The sequence below is a fragment of the Lissotriton vulgaris genome, chromosome 9 (genome assembly GCF_964263255.1).
Source record: "Lissotriton vulgaris chromosome 9, aLisVul1.2, whole genome shotgun sequence".
In the NCBI taxonomy this organism is placed as follows: Eukaryota; Metazoa; Chordata; class Amphibia; order Caudata; family Salamandridae; genus Lissotriton; species Lissotriton vulgaris.
The window spans coordinates 651,117,625-651,140,660 of record NC_141697.1 but is presented as its reverse complement, the minus strand read 5'-3'; the positions used below and the strand labels follow the sequence as shown (position 1 = coordinate 651,140,660).

General features: G+C 44.7%; 1 protein-coding gene across 1 annotated transcript in view; it reads left to right on the top strand.

Moving 5' to 3' along the window:
• The window catches only part of MAP3K11 (mitogen-activated protein kinase kinase kinase 11), a 284,253-nt gene extending 270,101 nt beyond the window's left edge, over window positions 1–14,152 (top strand). The window contains exons 9-10 of the mRNA XM_086938348.1: window positions 23–592; window positions 11,313–14,152. Of these exons, the coding sequence (XP_086794474.1) occupies window positions 23–592; window positions 11,313–11,935 (1,193 nt within the window). The 3' untranslated portion in view covers window positions 11,936–14,152. The remainder of the gene's footprint in view (window positions 1–22; window positions 593–11,312) is intronic.
• Window positions 14,153–23,036: the final 8,884 nt, after the last annotated feature.

Here is a 23,036-nt window from a genome sequence, read left to right as displayed (position 1 = left end):
TCTCCTTTGTCTACTTTTCTAGGGGATACCACAAAAAGTATTTCTCCGTCGTCGTCACTAAGCACAGGGAAGGAAGGTGGACCTCAGCCTTCCGCAGAGGAGACTAGGAGGAACGAGCCCCACGGACAGTCGACGCCGACGGCACGCGCATCTCCTCATGCCAGCCGCACAACACCAAAGCTTATCCACCGCGCACTCCTGCGCGGAGCAGCCCTGTTGTCCTCCTTGGGTCTAGGGCGGGAGCTGCAGCCAGTGGATGCGCCCTGGGAGGAGCGCGCAGAGGGCGCCTCTCCCACGCAGCTGGGCGAGGCCTGCCTCGCCGGTGCTGCACCCGCTGCTTCTCCTCACGTTACTGTTGAACTAACTCCAACCCGCGTCACAAGCGAGCCGCCCGAAATCCTCATTGACTTGAGTGACCCGGACCCTGGCGAACAGGAGGCGGCACAGCTTGCAACGACAGCAGGGACCAGTCTGCTGAGCGAGGACCTGCTGATTGACCTGGGATATGATTCGGTGCCTAGGGGTGCTCCGTCACCATTATCAGGTCAAAGGTCGCCAAAGAGTCCGAAACTTGAAGAGAAAACAAAACTCGGTAAGACTCAGCTTTATTGTAGTCACCATGTGAAGACACCCGCAAAAGCACACTTCACACAATCTTGACTTTTTTTTTTTCTTTCTTCAAGAGGTGTGGGTCGTATGTGATGAAGCATGACTTTTTAAAAAAAATTCCACCAGGTAACAATTCCTTGCCCCAGTATTGGAACTTTCATAGATTCCGATGCTTTTGTATCATTACCCGTCGTCGGAATAGGCGTCTCGGTAACAAAAATACCATAGCTGTAGGTACACAAGAGAAAGAAAAAGGCCTAGGCCTCATTCCCTTTTGTTTTGAAAAAGGAGGGGTATGGCCCTAAGAGAGGGTAGGTAGGGCCTTAATGTCGAAAAATAGAAAAATGACCTAAGCCTCAAATCGTTTCAAACATATTACTAATATTAAGTAAGATAAACAAAAATGAATACGTTTATCTTGTCAATGAATTTTGCCTTTTATTTCATGTTTTTTTTTGGATTCATGATTTTAATCACAAAAAGAACACATCATCTACTAAACAGAATGCCACAATGGTACAAAAACAGTGCAAAAACAAATAAATTGTGTCTTATCGTACATATAACTACAAATACATATTCAATACATTTACACACAACAAATGATATGTCAAAAAACAGTTGATATATGCATGATTAATCTCATATAGTTGTCATAAAATGAAAGAATTTCGACAACTAAACGACCCTATACTTAGAGAATAAATAATTCTAATACTCTAAGCATTCATGCACTTGAATCAGTTTACTAGTATTTTAAGGACTTACAGCCTGATTCATGTACGGGCCGTTTTGCGTGGCCCTAATAGCGAATCATAGCGACTTGCTATTGAGGACACGCAAAACGGCATTCATGTAGGAATTGCTAAATCAATAGCGATTCCTACATGTTCTCTATTTGCGAGTAGCAATTTGCTACTCGCAAAAAAAGGAATTTCTCCCCATTCATTCCTATGGGCCAAAAGGCCCATAGGAATGAATGGGGAGTATCCCTTATTTGCGAGTAGCAATTTGCTACTCGCAAATCAGATAGCGATTTTAAGGGTGCCAGGGGTGTCCAAAGGACACCCTGTAGCACCCCTAAAATGCACATTTGAACAGGTGTTGCGCACACACATGTCCAAAGGACATGTGTGTGTGCAACATGCAACTTAGAAAAATGCTTTTAAAAGCATTTTTCTATGTTTTTGCTATTTACCGAGAGGTCTGACCTCTCGGTAAATAGCGGCCCAATTTTGCTAAATCGCAATTTTTGCAAGTGTCATGAATAGCATTTAAGGAATCTCTAATAGAGATTCCTTAAATGCTAATCCTCGCATATTTGCTAATTCCTCATTAGCGATTTTAGCATTTGGGATTGTGAATCCCAAATGCCAAAATTGCACTCGCAAAAGGCAAGATTCTGAGAATCTTGCCCTTTGCGAGTGCAATTTTGCTTCATGAATCAGGCGGTTAATGCCATTGCCACTTAATGCCATTGCCGACGCATTTCGAGTTCTGGTTTGTGGATACCGGTAATCCACAAACCAGAACTAGTAAACTGATTCAAGTGCATGAATGCTTAGAGTATTAGAATTATTTATTCTCTAAGTATAGGGTCGTTTAGTTGTCGAAATTCTTTCATTTTATGACAACTATATCAGATTAATCATGTATATATCAACTGTTTTTTGACATATCATTTGTTGTGTGTAAATGTATTGAATATGTATTTGTAGTTATATGTACGATAAGACACAATTTATTTGTTTTTGCACTGTTTTTGTACCATTGTGGCATTCTGTTTAGTAGATGATGTGTTCTTTTTGTGATTAAAATCATAAATCCAAAAAAAACCATGAAATAAAAGGCAAAATTCATTGCCAAGATAAACATATTAATTTTTGTTTATCTTACTTCATATCAGTAATGTGTTTGAAGCGATTTGAGGCTTAGGTCATTTTTCTATTTTTCGTCATTCCCTTTTGTAGCATATCACCCTCTTTTTGTAAAAGAGACCAAACTTAGGCATCAGCCAATCAGAAGTGCCTCACCCCTTAGAACCCTCCTGAAGGAACCTCAGAACCTCCGATTTTCTACTGCACGTTGTGCTTAGGGAGTCTCCTTTGAGCTCTGCTCAACTTCTACTCTTCAAGGAGTTTCTTCAGGATTTGTTTAGCTGCCTTCCAGGATGTCTGACAAGGAGAAGAAGGCCCTTTTCAAGCCATGTTCCACCTGTGGTAAGAAAAGGCTTTTTTGTGGAGGATAAGCATAAGGACTGCATCTATTGCCTCTATCCTGACCACAAGGCTGCGGAGTGTAAAATCTGTCGCACCTTTTCGACCAAGACCCTCCGGGACCGTGAGGGTAGGCTTTTGACATGGCTCCAGGAGCTGAAATCCAGGAAGGATACTGTCTCTAGTGACAGTGAGGATACAGCATCGGCATCTTCCTCAAGAAGGTCAGTGAAGAGGGGTAGGGGTTCCCCTTCTCCTTCTGTGGAGCGTTCTACTAAGGCCTCAAAAATGACCCCCAGTGAGTCTGAGAGCCAGGGTCCCAGCAAATCTCCTCACCGAGGTGAAAAGGAGAGGGTAGGACCAGCTACGCCTTCCAAGGGTGAGAAGACTGATTCAGCCTTCAAGAAACCCTCTTCCCAGTCTTCTGAGAGGAGTTCTAAGTCATAGACGACGAAGGCGTCGACGGCGGAGTTTCCGTTGATGAAGAAATCAAAGTCAAATTTAAAATTTGTTGCGTCGACGAGCTCGTCGACGGGGGATTCGTCGACGAAGGGATCTTTGTCGAAAAAGGAAGCGTCGACGGCAGGTTCATCAGTGTCGACGGGAGGTTTGGCGATGACGGCGTCGACGAGTACCACAGCATCGACGACGAGGGTTACAGTGTCGCCGAAGATAATGATGACGACGTCGACGACTATGTCGACGACGACGGTCTCATCGACGAGGGCATCGACGACTTTAACAATGACGACAGCTGGATCATCGACAGTTTCATCGTAGACGACATCGACGACACCAATCTCGTTGACGTGTGTACAACCGTCGATGACGGAACCGTCGACGGTTTTGTCCTCTGAAAAGAGGATTACAATTTCTGTTACAAGAATTACGCCTCAGATGACATCTCCTAAGAGACTGACCCCCTTGCCACCAGCTTTGCTCTTTGAGGAAGGGGAGTCGGATGAGGATGACCTGGACTCGTATAGCTATGCCAGTAGTCCCTCTGAACTTCTAGTCAAATGTCAAGAGACGGACTCTGAAGGAGAATATGACCAGGAGGATGGTGGACATCATCAGGCAGCCCAGTCACAACATCATTCTAGTCAGGATATGGTTACAGTACCATCTTCTTTTCTTCAGGACCTGCATAAGTTGCTGCAGGACTACAAATCTAAGGCGATTAGGCCAATTCTGGTTCCGGCAGCGCCTGCTACGCCTGCATTGATTTCTGCCTCAATGGTGATGCCTGGATTACCTGCTCAGGTATCCCCTCAGCCTCAAACATCTTTCCAACAGGATCCTTCCGGGCTGGCAGATGCCCATGATGACAACATTCGGATCATGACTCTGTTCATACAACTGAATGGGATGAATATATCATTCCGGATCCCTCATTGCCAGTTCCGGATCCAGTTGATTCCCCGCCAGCGGACATTGGATGTTTCCATCAGCTGATGGAAAGAGCAGCTGGCAGGTTCAAATCGGCCATGCCTGCTGTGGCTACGGATTGTTTCCTATATGACTTCAAGGAACCCTTTAGAAAGACAACCAGGTCTATTCCTATTGTAGATCATCTGTGGAAGGAGGGCCTGAAGGCTATGAAGAACCCAGCGACGGTGGTCCCTGTGCTACCGCGTCTGGATAAGAAATACAGGGCACCTGACAATGGACCGGCGGCCTTGACGGGCCATCCCAGACCAGACTCCGTTATTTCACAGGCAGCGCAGAGGAAATCTCGTAACCCCTCTGCCCCCTTAACAACTCCTCTGGACAAGAAATGGCGGAGATTGGATAATGCGGGGAAAAGATTCTCGTCGATGGCGAGTCTAGTGCGAGCTGCAAATGCCCTGGCGATCTTGGGTAGATACGACCGCCAACTTTGGTGTGTTGTTGCCCCGTTCCTAGACCAGCTACCTCCAGAGTCAACATCAGAGGTGAAAAAGATCTTGCAGGAGGGAGAAGCGACGTCAATGGAGATCATTGACTGTGCCATGGACATTGCAACAGCAGCGTTTCGTTCCTTGGCTGGGGCGGCAGTCCTCAGTCGCCAGGGGTGGCTGAAGGCTACTTGGTTTCGGCCTGAGATCCAAAACAAAGTCCTGGATCTTCCCTTTGATGGGGAGGCAATATTCGGAAAACTGATTGATGACACTCTTCAGGAAATAAAAAATGATACGGACACTGCCAGATCCTTGGGTACCCTTCAATACCGCAAGTCTCCTTTTAAGGGTTCCAGAGGCAGAGGTAATAACTACAGGGGATCCTATCAACAGCAGCGCTATTCATCCACGGGCTCAGGCTCCCAGCAATACCGTCAGCCTTATCAGCAGAGACAAGGCCAATCTTCAAACTACTCCAGGCCTTACAATAAGGGAAAAAAGGCTGGACGAGGACGAGATTCGCCCAAGCGCCAATAGCGGCCTCCTGGCTCTTCCTACTGGACCCTCCTCCAAGAAATCATCAGTTGGAGGCAGGGTAACCAAATACCTTCAAAACTGGTCCAGGATAACATCGGACCGTTGGGTGCTCAACATAATTCGGAAAGGGCATACCTTGGAATTTACGCAAGTCCCTCCACCCAAGCCCCCGGCAGCCATTCCATCGAAACACCAGCGTCTCCTGCGGCTCGAAGTCCAACAGATGCTCCGGAAGGGAGCGATAGAGCCGGTCCCCTCCAATCAAAAGGGACAAGGATTCTATTCCAGGTTCTTCCTGGTAAGGAAGACCATAGAGAGATGGTGCCTCATTTTAGATCTCAGGGAGCTCAACACCTATCTTATCTCCCTGTCCTTCCGGATGGTCTCTCTCCAAGACATCTTGAGGCTCATCAGCCCGGGGGATTTCATGGCCACGCTCGATCTCGAGGATGCGTACTTCCATGTCCTGATTCACGCAGCACACAGAAGGTTTCTACGATTCACAGTAGCCAAGAGCCACTTTCAGTTCAGGGTTTTACCCTTTGGGCTCCGCTCAGCCCCAAGGATTTTTACAAAGGAGCTGGCGCCAGTAACAGCATTTCTGCGAAGAAACCATTTCCAGGTCTTCCCCTACCTGGACGACTGGTTGCTGAAGGCCCCGTCCAGGGAGGCAGCACTGGACGCTGTTCAGGCTTGTACAAATTTGTTTCAGAATCTGGGACTCACTCTAAACAAAGAAAAGTCATCCCTGGTTCCCTCCAGAAAGGCTTGTTTCCTGGGAGCCATCCTGGATTCAAAGCTCTCGAAAGCCTTCCCTACTCTGGAAAGGAGGGAGAAACTACAGACCTTGGCTCGGAACTTACAAGAAAGAAAGTGTCTTTCAGTACGCCGCTGCAAATCTCTGCTGGGGGTAATTTCATCATGTATTCCCCAAATTCCTCATTGCAGACTAAGAATGCGTCCTCTACAGGAGCAACTAGACAACCAATGGAAGCAGGTTCACGGAGCATTCGAGGACAAGGTGACCGTCACTCCAATGATGAGGGAAGCAGCCTTATGGTGGCAGATCGAGACAACTTGTACCAAGGTCTATCCTTCGTAAACGACCGTCTCCTCAAGTAGTAACAACGTACGCGTCATTGGAGGGTTGGGGAGCAGTGATGCAAGACCTACATGTCAGCGGTCATTGGTCGCCTCAGGAACAACGACTCCACATCAACCTTTTGGAGCTAAGGGCAATAAGACTGGCTCTGCAAGCCTTTCTTCCTTGCTTGGGAGGTTTGCAAGTGCTTATCAGGACGGACAACACCACGGCCATGCACTACGTGAAGAAGGAAGGAGGAACCAGATCTCGTCCATTGTCGCAAGAAGCCCAACAGATCTGGGAATGGGCGATCCTTCAGGGAATATCGCTAAAGGCAGAACACTTGCCAGGAGTTCTAAACGAGAACGCCGACAGACTGAGCAGGTCATCCTCAGTCAGCCAAGAGTGGGAATTGAACCAGCGAGTTCTGGAGGAGGTCTTCACCCAGTGGGGCAGACCGAAGGTGGATCTCTTTGCCACACCGACCAACAAGAAATGCCGGTCTTACGCAAGCAGATTTCACCATCGAGGGTCACTGGGTAATACGCTTTCGATAGCCTGGTCAAGGACATTTGTCTACGCCTTTCCCCCCATCCCTCTGATCCTGCTGCTCATCAGGAAGATCAAGGTGGAGCCGTGCAGGATGATCTTGATAGCCCCTGCTTGGCCGAGACAGTTCTGGTACACGGGACTCCATCTGTTGTTGCTAGCTCTTCCTCTTCCTTTGAGGGTTATAGCAGATCTCCTCACAATGTCCGAAGGACAAGTTTGGCACCCAGATCCACAGTCATTACACCTAACAGCATGGCTCCTGGGCAGCGAGAGTTTATGAATCTCCCCATCTCAAGCGAAATTAAGGAGGTCCTCTCCCAGGCAAGGGCTCCTTCAATGAACAAGACTTACCGTCTTAAATGGAAAAGATTTTGTTGCTGGTGTAGGAGAGAAAAGATTGACCCCTCTGCTTCCAAGCCTCATCAGCTCCTACCTTACCTGCTGTCCCTGGCTAAGTCGGGACTAGCCCATTCATCGATTAAGGTCCATTTGGCGGCCATTTGGAGATACAAAAGGTCTGGGTCTGGGCCTTCCTTGTGGTCTTCCAGGATTGTCAAGCAGTTTCTTAAGGGCTTGTTCAGAGTCTATCCACCAGTGAGGCCTCCGCCTCCTAGTTGGCATTTAAATCTAGTCCTTTTTCAGCTCATGAAAGGCCCATTCGAGCCAATTTATCGTTCTGACATGAAGTTCCTTTCATGGAAATTGGCTCTCCTCCTCGCTCTCACATCGGCTAGACGTGTTGGAGAGTTGCAGGCCTTGACTATCCAGGAGCATTTCCTACAATTTAAAAGAAACCCTGTAATCTTGAGAACTAACCCTAGGTTTATGCCTAAGGTACCCATTTGAATGAGCCGGTTATTCTGAAGGCGTTCTTTCCTCAACCGGCTACACCAGCAGAAAAAACACTGCATTCGTTGGATGTACAACAATGCTTGAAATTCTATTTGGAACGTACTAAGGGATTTCGGAAATCCTCTCAGTTGTTTGTTGCCTTTGGGGGTCCAAGCAAAGGCCTTCTGCTATCCAAAAAGGGTATTTCAAGATGGATCACAAGTGCCATTCTGCATTGCCACACTGCGGCAGGAAAACCTCAGACTGGCAGGATTCCGGCACATTCCACAAGATCTGTGGCATCTTCAACGGCCCTCTTTGCGGGGGTACAGATTAAAGACATTTGCAGAGCTGCTACCTGGAGCAGCATTCACACCTTTACTAAGCATTACTGCTTGGAGTACTTACAACAAGATGATGTGGCAGTGGGACAGGCTGTCCTAAGGAACCTCTTCCAATAATTGGTGAGCTTTCCTTTCTATCCCACCTTCCTTGATACACATTTTGTATCTTTATGTCATGTTGGCTATTGCAATACTTTTATGACACAAAATGTGGTTTTATTGCTAACTGCTTGCTACTCTGATACAAAAGCATGGGAATCTATGAAAGTTTCAATGCTGGGGCAAGAAAACAAGTTACTTACCTGTAACTTTGGTTCTCCAGTATTGGTAACTTTCATAGATTCCCATGCGCCCACCCACCTCCCAGAGGAAAGCTCAGCCTACAACAGGTATGGTGTCTGGTACACAACAGCAATGAAAATCTGAGGCTCAGAGGTTCCTTCAGGAGGGTTCTAATGGGTGAGGCACTTCTGATTGGCTGATGCCTAAGTTTGGTCTCTTTTACAAAAAGAGGGTGATATGCTACAAAAGGGAATGAGGCCTAGGCCTTTTTCTTTCTCTTTTGTACCTACAGCTATGGTATTTTTGTTACCGAGACTCCCATTCCGATGACGACGAGGAATGATACAAAAGCATGGGAATCTATGAAAGCTACCAATACTGGGGAACCAAGGTTACAGGTAAGTAACTTGTTTTCTTCGTTAAATGCAAGGAATGTACAGGTTGAACTCGTATCACTAGGTCTGAATATACCATACGTAATACACCTGGGATTTAACTTGTCTCACCAAGTCCCTCACCACCGCAGAGCTCTTTGATCGTCATAGGGAGTACCCGAATCAAGCAATATTCCTGATAAGATTTCAAAATAAAATTTCCTTGAAAAAAAGACATGGTTGCTGAAACAGTGAGATGTCATAGGTGTGGCTGTTTTTTATGGGTATAAACACCCTTCCTCATTTGTACAGTTAATCATTGGTTCTCTGATGTTCAACCTCGATTAAATCAGATGTTTGGGCAAGGAAAGGAATATCTTGGGATATGACTTGGAAGCTGCATCCTCACCTTTTAGTTTGACTGACTTTCAGAATTTATTTAGCCTTGCAAACTGATTTCTTTTTCTCCAATTTAACGTCCCTATAAACAAACTAGGCTAGATGTATTTTAATACCTGTGTGTTTCCTATATCTACTTGTGGAATCCAAAACGTATCAAATGCTCATCTCTACCGGCTCCACACTTCTCCATCTTCAGTTAAAAAGGAATGTTCACCTTAATTCTCCATAAAGGCACAGACCCAACCCCACTGGAGAGCTGGAATCAGATTTGGAAGATGTCAGGCATCTCTAAAACGCTCCAACGTTATCTCAAAGGAGAGACCTTTCTGTCTACAGGTACTACTTGGACCACAAGCAGACTATTCAAACTAATCCTGGTCACTGAGAACCTATATTGGAGCACACACAGGCTGTATCTTTGTGAATTATTTTCTCCTTTATGGGAAGGACATAATAATCTTCTTGAGATATTCCGCAAAATTTTCATTATAGACTTTGTAACCACTACTCTCGTTATAGTCTGAGCCGATCCACTCCCAGACCTTCCGCTTTCGTATCTTTTTAATATACCCCATGATAGCAATGGCCTCAAAGACGATCCTTTTAGATTGGAAATCCGCCTGTGCGCGTATCCACACATACCTGGCTGAGGGGAGCTAACTTTGTACTTGGTGAAGCCAGTGTAACCCTATTTGTATCTCGGAGCACTCCTATGGACAGTCCTATGATGGGAAAAACAGATCTATACTTACAAATGACTAGGGCCACCGAATTCTGAGCTTCAGATTAGTGTTTGCACCAATGCTACATTTGATGTTTTCTTAGATGCTCAGTACCAATCTTTAGGTATTAATATTTCCTTGCACTATTTAATTGCTTTTACTTGTTACTCCCTTTGGTCCCATGTAGTCGACCCACCCCCTTTTTTTTAAACCTGCTTTTCAAACCTACATCACCCTCCAAAAATGTGTTCATTATCCACTGGCCTTCATGGTATCCCCCTCCTAAACACATGACTTCATCTGCATTTTTAAAGCGGGTGGTTGCCTCGTGTGTTTACCACACTTCACTTTTATGTTTGCTAGCCTATAATGTCAGCGTTTTGCTTTGATTCATTTTATTGGTTGTGTTCACCTTTGCATACATCTCAAAAAGCCTTTTGATTAGTCAAAGGTATGACTAATAAACACCTGACTTTAAGAAGCTGAGGGTGGAATAATTTTTAGTGAATGGGAAATGCAGTGACCGTTTTAAACGTGTTTTTCGTTTACATAATTTCTTTGTTTGCACAGGCTTATATATTTACTTTACATTTGATCTTACAATATAGCCCTGCCAGTTAAGCTCAGTAGACCCTTGACCCATAGAAAGAAACCTCATGTGCAGATAGAAGCCAAGTGTGAATCATAGCCATAGAAATTGGGCTCCCCTGGGAAACCCCATTGGACCATAATAGCAAACTTAGAACCAGAAGAATACGTAGCACACACAATGAGAAGATTATTTGATGGAAAGCGACTGCCATAGAAATAAGATTGGCCTAACAAGATTCACTTGGTGGGCATAGGCGGGGAAGGGCTAGCTAAGTAAACTACTTAGAACTATAAATAGGACTAACAGTAAACTCCACTAGAGGAACAATTACAGACATTATGGATATGAATAAGTCTCTGCTTTGACGAACTGTGTGAGAGCCATAGAAATACAGGAATATCTTTCACAGCACGCTCCCTAAACGCTAATGCTAGAGAAACATGACTTGCACAATAAAGTCTTTAAATAGTAGGCCTTTTGTAGCGGCTTTATTTGGAAACCCAAATAGAGCTAGTGTGGATAACCACCAACGAGCCATAGAAATGCGACTAGCGTTCCAAACGTCAATGGAAAAGTCTGCCATTAGAATTAGAAGACAGACTACAGTGTAAAACATCTCCTAGAGGAGTTGGAGTATGCAAGGACGATGGACACTCCACTATTAGTGTCTCAAGACATGGCAACTAAAGAGCATGTCATGCATCCATTATCGAACCATGGGGATAACAGACACTGCGTGAATTAAGAGATTAATTTGATATCTTATATCATATGAGCGAGTAAGCAGGGAGCACACTTTCAGGAAGTACAAAATGCCAGGTGAAGATGTGACCGTGTGCAATCAGAGCTCTGATCTAATAAAGATTGTCTTCTCTTTTTTGTTCTAGATTTCACCACTCTGTCCCCTTCCTTCCAGAACCCAGAAGGCGTGGATTCTTCTGGACATGCCTGTTTCAGGATCAGCAGCCCTAAGTTCCCACATTCCGACGTCCAGATCATTCCACGGCCGAGACCATCCCCAGTCAGGCCCCGTATTGACCCTTGGAGTTTTGTTTCCACTGGTCCAAAAGCCTCTCCGGAGCCACAAGGCAAGAAGGACCATGTCCGAACATCTGAAAAGAGCCCCACATTCTCTCGAAATCCTTTCCTGAACTCTGACCCTTTTTTGTCCAGTAGATCCAGCTCAGCCCCCTTACTCCAGAGCTCAGCCTGGGTCTCCCACCCCAGCACTCCTGTAACAGATCGCAAGGTATTACCTGCTCCTCCTACACATGTGGACGATGACCCCTTCAGCCCTTCCCTCAACAGGACCGGTGCCTCGAATACCCCTTTCTTCCCAGCCCCGCGTCCCAGCTTAAGCCCACGAGCAGGGCGGCCAAGCCCAGCCACGTCACCCCAGCTTCCAGCCCGGCCCTCCAGACTGATGCTCACACCAGAAACCCAGCAAACTGGCCGGAGCCTGAACCCGTGGTGGGCTGAAACACAACAAAGTGGTCGCGGTGGGCCTTGAAGCCACCCTCTAAGAACACTGAAATTGAAATCCGTTCCAGCTTCAAGCCCAGAAGCGTCTTGCAGGCGTAGGAGAACAGAACGTTTGTTGTTCTCCTCCAGATACTATGCAAAAGGTCAAGAGCTTAAGAACGATTTTGGAAGATGAAAGCGGGTGTGCGTATGTGTAAAATGAATTGTTGGGTAGGTGTTTATTGTTTGGTGGCAGGGTAGTAGAAGTTGTTAGTCGGGGACCTTCTGAGGGTTTAGAACGTTTTGCCAAAGATGAAATGCTCTGGATGAGGTCATTGATCATAAAGTATTACTGTGATAGATGAATGAAGCTTGAACCAGGGGGTAGTGGCCGGTGTGTGTACCCTCAAAAAAAGAATGAAACCCATTAGCAAATACAAAGTCTGGTGCTGGCAGTGGCTTTCCTCCTATTCTGGGCTCGCAAAGGTGGATCTTCTTATCGTGCTCTCCTATCAACTTTTGCCAGATGTGATTCGGACTCTGATGTTCGTCTATAACACTACCGGATACCAAGGGTACCAGCTCAGGAAACAATGCTGCATGGGCCACAGAACAGGGAATGAGGTGGACAATGAGCTCTAGCAGGTTTGTCTACTAATGCAGATCCCAACTTCTCCTTGAGCTTCTAAGTCGTAAGTACATCTAGTCAGTAATGTATGTTGGTTTTTGCAGTTTTGTCAGCCAGAGGTACGTAGGCTGCTCAGCTAACATCTTTCGTTCACACAGGGAAGTTCACCTTTACCAGAGAGAAAGATTGATTCACAACTGGTGAGGCCAGAACCATGCGGCCTGAATAATTCAAACTCCCCTGAATTCCAGTGAATCTAGCCATGGGTTTGGAGGAGATGTATATATATATATATGTGTGTCAAATTTTGGGAGAGTGCCAAGGTTGGGTGAAGTTTCTCCCTTGCAAGCAGTGTGTGGGTAAAGGTTGGAGTGTGTAATCATTTGCTGGAGTGTCATGTCCCTGGTGAAGCACTGACGCCTCTTTCAGCACTATCTGAGGTGTATAGCTTGCCACGACAGTGTGTCCGAGCCCCTTTGCAGTAACTTATGTCAGACTAACTTATGTGATCTACCATGGACGTTTGAAGGAGCCAAGCCCCACCACAGTCATACCAGACCATAGAGTGTGTTCTGTTACTGCAGTGTTTCAGGCCCTACTGAAAGGTGTGCGGCCTACCAGAGCGTATGAAGTATTAGTTGTGTCTTTAGCCTTGCTCCATTGGAGTGTGAGAAGCCGCTGCCTAAGCAGTACTGTAGCGTGAAAGATCACATTGGGTGCTTGATAATCCCCTGCAGTATGAGATCATGATGCAGAGCATGAGCAGCGGCCAGAGAGTGCAAGAAGCCATAGACTGCAGAGTCCATGCGGAAGGCATGCCTAGCGTGTTAGACCAAGGATGAGGTAGGATTACCCCAAAGACCAGTGAGTGCACTGCTCTGGTACTGGATTAGAAAGGGGATAGTTGAGAGGTGCACTGTACTGGAATTGCAGTAGCACCTTGAGTGATCCGCTGAGCTTTACTTGGATCCCGCATCTGGATGCATGCATAGAAACCACTGATGTAAAGGCCTACCTGTGTAATAAACTGCGGTTCAATTCTTGAGTAACATCAAGGTAAATTGTGAAATATTCCAAAAGCATGCTTTTTTTCAAGAAGCATTGTAGCCATCACTATCTGTACTGCCCCCTCAGCCCATCCTCCTTCTCACTGATTCCAAGTGTCATATACTACTGAATGGACATTCCTGATTGTTAATAGAAGTGAAGAATCTCCTAGCCCCCTCCTTTGTTACTCTGCACATAATCCCTCTTGCCTGTCCTGCAGTCCCAAGACAATAACCATCATGGCATCTCACTGATGTTCAAGAGCAAAGAATAGCTCAGCCTAAGAGTGGGGTCCGGGAACACCAAATGAGAGTAAACTCTGTTTACAAAACGCCTTCCAATTACATTTTTTAATTTGCATAAAGGAAGCAGCAGAATGTGAAATTCCCTGAGAATTGTTTAATTTTAAATGAAAACATGGATGAAAGTTGGCAACACAAATACAAAAGGAGAAAATATATTTCCCATTCGAATAGGGTACAACTGAGGAAGTTGGCTGGCAGTTCCCTTTTTACTCAATAGAATTAGGATTCCTGAACGTTTGGCACTCTTAATGCTCATCACATTTGGCTAATTTTCAATCAGGTTTTCAGAACCACACCACATGCGACATATTTTGATGTGTGCTTTCCTTGTGTAACATTTGGGGCAATGTTTTTTATTTCATTTTTCAAAATAGGAGACACCACACCTCTGTTTTTGAAGTGTTCTTTAGTTGATAGAAAATGTAAAAAAAAGAATCCATAAACCCTGTACATGATGTAGCTTCCTCCCTTCTTCTCTATTTAAAAATATCCAGTATGTCAAAAATGGCCAGTAGGATGGGCTCACAACTCGGAGTCTGCAGTTAGTGTTTTTCAGTTCCCAACAAAGCCGAGGTGGAGCTACTACAAAGCCTAATAAGAGCTGCTACAAGGCCTAAGAGTAGCTGTTACCTCCCCCTCTCAGCGTTCTGAGACCAAATGTGACTCTTCACACTAGGGATCGATGAAAAGGATCACCCGTTGCAGCAGTCCCACCACTCCGTTCCACAGCAAGTAATATGATGTCACAGAACAAGGCTCATTGGCATCTCACCATCCAGACAGCGTTGAAGCGTTCAACGTCGAAACCTTCGATGTAGCAGACGTTTCCCCATTGATCAGCATCCAGACACTCTTCGAGGCATATGCTGTTTGGAGGATCACTGTCACACAACATTATGCCCCTGGTGTCACTGACAATATCAGTGTTGAGATAGTCCTCGCACTCTTCAGATCGTCCATTAGAGAAAATTTACTACTCTAATCTAGCCTCTGAAGGCAACAGCTCCAAAGAGCAAATCTATGCCACCGGCTCGGGACCGCTCCAAAAAGCAAATCTGTCTCACCACCAAATTAGCACATCAGATCCTTCCTGCAGGCATGCTTAACTTTACACTGGTTGCCAGTGCAAGGAGACATATGGAAGGAACACCACTCTGAAATGATTTTGAAGGTCATAGTCAACTACTTTAACTACAAAAGTCACCCTTCCACGGAAAACGAGCAAATGACCGTTCATGAGGTTATAGAGTAAAACATCATCTTCAACATCCCTCAAACCACGTCCTATATCGTTGTTTAGATATTTCTGCACAAAGCTCTGGCAGGGAATCTAATGAACCTGACCCCTGGGCTAATGTAATTAGCAATGGACATGGTTAAGGCCTATGCTGTGACCGAGTCCTAAACTACCCCAAATCGCAAGAAGTATTGATTTCCAAAACAAACTGAGCCCTCCTTTTGGACCCAAACAGAATTGCGTATTGTGTTGTCATGGAGAAAATGCTAGCTGGCTTCAGCGTCATCCCTGTGTTCCTTGCAGATCAGAAGAGCAGAAAAATGCATCTAGGTGACAAGAGTCCTCAGACCGCAGGTTAAGAACCACTGCTCTAGACTGTCAGTCTTTATTATCTTTCTTTCTAGACTGAGTCATACTGGAATTAGCATCACTGTTCTAGAGTGAGATAGGTCCTTTGTTTCAGACAGACTGTATTCTCACTTCTGTCTCCTCAGTCTACAGGATAAGATATAGAGTCACGTAGGAATCTGCTGTGACCTGTCTTTTAATGTTTGTTTGCGCCATGTGGCTGTTCTTAAAAATTGTTTGGCATTGTCTTTTCAAACTAGCCTACCTGAAACTCAACCCATTCTAAACTAAGTTATTAGTCATTTAAAGGACAATACAGACATTTTTCTCAACTGGCATGTTGCCTTACTCATAGCAAACGTAGTCAATTCACCATGTTTCTGATGAACTCTGACAGATGGCTGCACCATCTCAATCCATACTTTTTCGTTCTGGAATTCATTGTCCACTGGTCTGAGAGGCACATGCTGATAATGTAACTTTACTTTGAGAAGTTTTTAGATTTGTATTGTGTCAACAATCGTTCCTGGTGATATTTTGGTGAATATTACATTCCACAATTAAGTCGAAGATGAAGCTAGAAACGATCCGCCTTGGAATGGAAGTCCTTGGCTACGTCATATCAGTGACTTCCCCAGTACCCCCTCACAGTTACCTGTTTCAATGGCGGAGCGTATCTTTGAAGAGCAGAAAAAAAATGACAAAAGAGTAGTATGAGTAGGTGGTTAAGCTCTTAGATTTAAACCTCCAAATGTACCACCCACAAGGTCCAAGCAATACTGCCTCAACAAATAGATACAGGGTGCTGGAGCATACAAATTTGTTGTGTTATTACCTAGGCCTCAAGAAGTTACTCTAGATACTTACTGGAATCTGCTGGTCGCGAACTTAAAAACAACAAGCAAGTGGGTGAGAAAAATTCTGTGTGAAGCACTTGACCAGATGTTCTTTTCAACACCAGCAGGTTGGTTGGCGATGCGTCATTGACCTACATGATGCATATTTCCACATCCCAGTTGGCCAGGAGCTTGGGGCATGTCTAACCAACGGATGCTTGTAGTTCATGGTCCTACATTTAGGCCTGAAATTTGCTCCAAGTGCATTCCTCATTAGATTAGTGGTGTTAACAGTATCCAACCTCAAAAGGAAAGAAGTCTTCATCTACCCTTAACAACTCACTTTAAAAAAATACTGTAGATCTTTTATTTGGAGGAAATAACCATGCGAGTCTACACATGAATTTCAACTATTAACACCTTCAGAAGAGAGAATTCAATACTTAGGAACTTTGATAGACACAAATTACTCAATATGTTATGTCCGTCTACAGGCCTGCCCTGTGAAATGGGATTAAAATGAAGTCCGGCCTTTTGGATCAGATACTTATGTGCACATTTTCCACACAAGTCTGCATCCAACAGAACCACCTGCTCACGTTCAACTTTAAAGCCTTTTTAAAAAAATGAACCTAAACACCTCCTTTGCACTTGGGAGAAAAGAATCTCTCTGATCCAATATGAAAGTTCTGTTTGGGACAACTGCCTGTTTTTCATCCAATCTCAGTATAAAAGCCTAGCTAAATTATAGCAGCGCCAGTGGCGTTCATTGTTGACCAAATTACTCAGTCAAATCATTTTATATTGTTTAAGGACCTCAGGTAGTGCCTTTGTTTTACTGGAGGAACGCACACAATTATATCCTTAAAGCGCAAGGCCTAGTAAAACCTGCTTCCTAGCACAATTTACAGTTTCTCATTTTAGTTCATATGCTGTTAGGTACCACGTCTCTTTAGCGCCAGGATACCCGTTGGGTCACAGTGCGCTTTATAAGTAGCGATTATATTACATTACTTTCTGTGGTATCTGCCTTCCATGAAAAAGCGAACAATCTGCACCAGTAATGCTGAGCAGGGGATTAATGCTCCTTCAAATCTGTGCAACATTTGTTATTCGAGGAAAGATTTGGGGAATGTTCCATTCCAAGTGCAGGGATGGTGGTTTCATTTACAGATGGGGTTCTCTCTGTTAAGTCTTCAGATTTTCATCTACAGCTGTATCAAACTTTCTTATGATTTCTGTAATACACCAATGTGGCTGTATAAGCAGAAATTTTAGACTATTACTGTGTGTAATTGAATACACTGATAAATTATTGAATTAAATTGCTGAAGCTTCAGAGTGAATCCTACTCTTCCAGTAACGGCATGGACAAGCCATTTTTTTAATCGTACGTTTATCTATGAGTACCATTGCACCATAGATTGTAAAATAAGGCCACTGCTTCGATTATTTAATTGTTATGGAATAACTCCTTTCTATTCAAGAGTAGGATCCAGGCGGGATTAGCCTGATTAACAGTTTTTACAGTTGTCTCCACTTTTCTGCCAGTTCTTGTTTTCCCCAAAATAGCCGCGAAATTAAAACAGATGTAAAGGATTTTATCACTCCGGAGGGACTGTGTCAGTGGGGGTCCGAAGTTCTACTCAAAACAACCACAGAGAAGCTGGTAGTGCAGGCCAGACCTGTTGCCAGAGTGCAAAGTAAAATCATGTACCCCCAATGTACAGTTCATGAACTTCATGGTCTACCTAATACATTCTGCAAGTACTGTCATCTAAACCTACTATCAGATAACCTGCACATTTCAGAAGAGTGGTTAGAGCTTGCAGTCTTCATGCCAATCAACTGAAAGATGTTTTGCAGGTGTTGTGTGGGAAGCAACTGACCCCAGTACTTGCCAAGCAAAACGTTATGACCATGCCTCCTATTTTTCCAATTTTTTAAAAATAGATATGTACTCCATGAATGTGAGCATCTATTGGAAAAGTCCTTCCAAAGTTTTTACTTTACAGTCTCATTACTTATAGATTTTTGGGGGGTCCATCAAATCAGAAAAACAGCTCCTTTTTTAAATTCAACCTTGTCTTTCCTGGCCAGTTGGTTACTCATTTGAATCCATATACAAAGTCTATTTTCAAACACCTTTGTTGAAAGATCACTTTCCGATTTGTGTCACGTTTAGAGTTAGTGAAAATCCAAGCCCTGCCCTTTAATGAACCAAACATACAGTGTACGCCATAGGAGCAAAGCATTATCGACCCTCTCAACCTTTCACCCTAAAGTGGTATTGACTTAGTACCAGAAGTTAAAATATATCCCTCTCAGGAAAACACAGGCCTCATTTTTCAAGGGAAAAAGTGGCTACCAAAGGCCAGCTATTAATTATGAGAACTACACAGCAGCAAAATGGAGAGCAGTTTGCACATTTAAGCCTACTGACTAAACCCCTAAATCCAGATCAGATGCCAAAATAAGCCAAGATACATTAGTCAACTCAACTAGGTTGTTAAAGTGGTGTTTCTTGTCATACTCTCCACCTCGATTTCCACTTTAGTGGTTTTCTGGTTTCTGCTCCTGTTGATAGAGACGAACCTCCATTATGTTTGGAATTCATGAATACCAGTGCAAATCTAGTTATAGAGAAGGAAATGGTACTAGCTTGTAATCCTAGTTCTCCATCATGGTTGAATTCATGTACAACCCACCAGTCTCACTTGAACACCTGGAAACGTGGGTTCAAGTGGCCAGCCATCAATTAAGATAAGAAAGGGTTACGATCCTAATGCTTTTGAGCTTCAAATGAACTGCCAGTGAATTTCAACAGATGTTCCCTCTAGGCAATGAGAGATTTTAGGGGACCTCTTCCACTCGGGTGGAGATTCCCAAATATAATAATGCAAAAGTCTGGACATTTGTCACTATGCTTTGTTTCGCAACTATCAGAGGCTTTATATAACAAAGTGCCATGTTTTCCAGCATTGTTATGTATATCAATGGTGGTATATATAAGGGACTTAACACATAGCACATAATTTACACAAAAATCTGCATCCTCCTTGCCTCATGACCTCGCAAAATAACATACAGTGACTTTGTCTAAATTGGGAGATCGAATTGGGCTAAACAAGGCACCACTAGCCCAATACCATGCAAATGACAATCTACAAACCAGCCACAAATCCACACACGTATCCCTTGAGAGAAAAACCCACAGATGGTATCCTACATGCATACATACACGTACATGCTGAGACAGACCAAGCAACACTTGCTCGTATACTCACTCATTCACACACACACACACACACACACACACCTTTCTCACAACTACGTTAACACATATTTGCACAATGCACAAACCTCAGATGTACTCACTGGTGCATAGGATTGTGAAGACCACTAATCTGCTTTATGTGTGGACTTTCCCTGTCTAAAGAAACAGTTCAGTGCTAAAATCTCTCTCAGTAAACTTTGTTCCAAGCGTGAAAAAATCTGATGTCTTTGAAACACCCTCCTCACTGGCTGGAAAATTGGTCCCTTATACTCTTCCAAACACTGACAGACGCAGTTACCTCTTAGAGACACACATCTTGGTGTCTGGTAATATTCCTCACCCAAAGTCTCACTCAGTGGACATGAGACTCTAGCCTTATAGTGTGACCCTCCTGTTAGCCAGACTCATTGCTCCCATAGCATTTAAAAACGAAGTCTAAAACCCCGGAAGGTGTCAGGTTTTTATGTTATAAAATATTTCAGCACAAACCTGTGGAATACATATTCAGGGATGAAATGCAAACAGAGACTTGTTTTCTAGCACCACACCCGACTGTTACAGGGAACACACATTTTGCTTTATAGTAATCCGTTAATGTCCTCCATACATTCCTCGCACACATCTCCTTTCTCAGAATAACCTTTTTCCCCAAAGAACTCCCCACCAAACCATCTGGTCACTCAGCTCTCCAATAGACATAAACTAAATGTCTAGACAGGCAGATACATTGAGAAGGTGATAGGGCTGTGGGAGAATCAGTCTGTTATACGTCAAACAGAGCATCATGTATGACTGACTATGGCTCACTATTACTGGCCCAGTGACCAGACTCCTGATATTTACCTATTTGTGTTCAGGCCTAATTTCCCGACTTCACCTGTATGTTGTGGGGGATCAACTGAGATATGTCCAAGACTTGAAAACACTGTATAATTCTAGACTGAGCCTAAAAGCACAGGACAATGTGAGAATCTGTTGTCTGCAACCTGTGGATCGCAATATGATAAAAAAAAGAGACCAAATAAAGTATATTTTGAAACCCAATGGCTGGTACTGTCCTCTTTTTTTAAAAACTAACGCTGGGTAGAAGTTTCCTTCAGCTCCGAGCCAGAGACCTTGTTCTTAAAACTTTTGCATTGCTGATTGTGACCAAGTGGGTCGGAAGAGGTTAAGGAGTGTATCTGCTTCAGACGAGGCTTATGCCATCTGCTCTTCCACCTGTCTACCTTACCTTCCATGTACCAGCTCCATATTCTGCTTTCCACCCTCACATTACACATTGTCGCCCACAGTCATTCCTTTCATCGAAACAACACACAGCAGCTCATAAGACCCTTACATCACATGGACTTTTATCTAACCAAAATAAAGGAGCAATTTGAACACATCCCACTGAAGACGTTTCCCACAACACTCTTTCAAAATGTTTTGTAGGTTGTCTCTGTCAAACATTTGCTTGAAAGCCCATCCCAGATGGTGCTTTTTTCTGGCGCTGCCAGATACCAAAGCTCTTTACAAGTAGCCATTTTTGACTGCCTGGATTAAAGCGAAATATCTTTCTGATGGATACTTCTAACCACACATTTCTCACATTGGAATATCCCACAGGCACCAGACTGGATATGAAAAATCTCATAGCAGTGCTCCTGCATGTCTGTGGACGCAATGTGTAGGGCACATCGTGTGGCTCCATGCTAACTTCTTAACACCCCAGAAGTGATGGGGCGGAGCTGCAAAAAACACCAAACCTGCTTGCAAACGGCAGTTCCTTTCTTCCACGCCTCTCGATGTGGAGCTGCTGATCAGCTCCCAGCTTTGTAAGTCATCCAATGATTCCAAAACTTTTGCAGCGAGCTAGGGAACAATTCCCACACCGGAAACCAAAGGGTTAAACCTAGGCTGTGACTCTGGAAGCAGATGACAGTCATGGTCCTGCGCAAGGTGTGTCTTAGATGTCTGGGCTCCGGACATGATTCTAAGTCACCTGATAAATACACCAGAAGCTGATTTAAAATGAGGAGCTGAAGTTATAATTCGATAAACACAGTAAGTCAGTCTTTGCCTTGATTCAGCTACTGCTTCAAATTGTAGTTCAGGTCATGGGGCATTTTAGGCAATCACTCCACTTTTGCTTGATGTGCTGTTGTAAGCCCAAGCTCAATCGCAAGCATCCAAAAGCCAACTGGGACTTGACCACATCCCACCACTCGAGACAAAAAAGAGAAGTTGCAAGGGTGTTACGATGTAAGCCTCACTCCATTGAATCACTGCCTTCGGACCAAATCCCACAATTTGTCCCAATATGCCCTGAGTTAACTGGCCCGTTGTTGACTGCAGCAGATCAAGGCCTTCAAATAGGCCATGCTGCTAATTTTCATTGGGCTTCCGGCTCCATCTAACATACCTTTTGGACCCACAGGAACGCAGGGGGCTCAAGTCAAGTTACTACCAGCAGGACCGCCCCATTGCCACCTGTTCCCTTTGGACCATTTTTGGGCCCATACTAACCCTGCTATAGACTTCCAATCCAGCCCAGAGATCCACACCAATTCCTGACTCCTGTGTCAACACCACTGGCGGATGATACAGGGCTGGAGCCCAAGTAGAACTCCAACCTGACTTCGGCCCAAGCTCAACTTATGTCACTCTGTAAAATTACAAAAGTGCAACCAGTTGTCATGCACCCCAATTCTAAATGTGTGCATCTACCCTGTTGCTCCTTTCAGCAGAGGCTCCATTATCTTTTTGACTTTGGCTATGAGCCTGTGCCAAAACAAAGTGCATCCCAGGATTCTTGATAATTGCGATTGTGAGGGGGATAGCTTACTGCCAGTCATTACACGGATGCCTTACTCATTACTTTACAGAATGCCCAGTGTGCTTGATACCTCAGCTGAGACAGAGCTCTGCTTAGCACCTGGGCTACGACCTGAAGAAAGTGCCTTATTTGCATTGCTGATTTGGAAGGCTGCTGTGGTACTAGAATTTCAGCTGGCCTCCATTGAGAAATTAATTCTATGACAGAAATTCTACAGCCTGGGCCTGCAACATCTGAGGTCCTGTTCTCTTTTAATGATACCCTCGCAAATATTCTGATCTGGAGTTTTTCTCCAAGCACTCTGCGTCTGAGAGTCTCATTGTATATGCAGCAGATAGTAAGGTGAACCCTAGCTCTTACCAGCCAAACCTCCAGACAGGGCCGGACTGGGAACGGAAACCGGCCCTGGCAAACTACTCAGCCGGACCCCCTGGGGTGAGTGCCGCCGAGCAGCTTACAAGTCCCGGTTTCGGCCGATTTTGTTGCAGGCAGGGCTTTAAGTGGGCCGGGTCTCACCGGGTCTGAGCACGGCGGGTCTCACCGGGTCTGAGCACGGCAGTTTTTTAAAGGGGGCCTCGAAACGGGTCTCTATCGGGCTCTGTTTTGTGCCCTGGCACAAGTGGTCCGTTTTTTTCCCGGACTGCAGTGACAGCA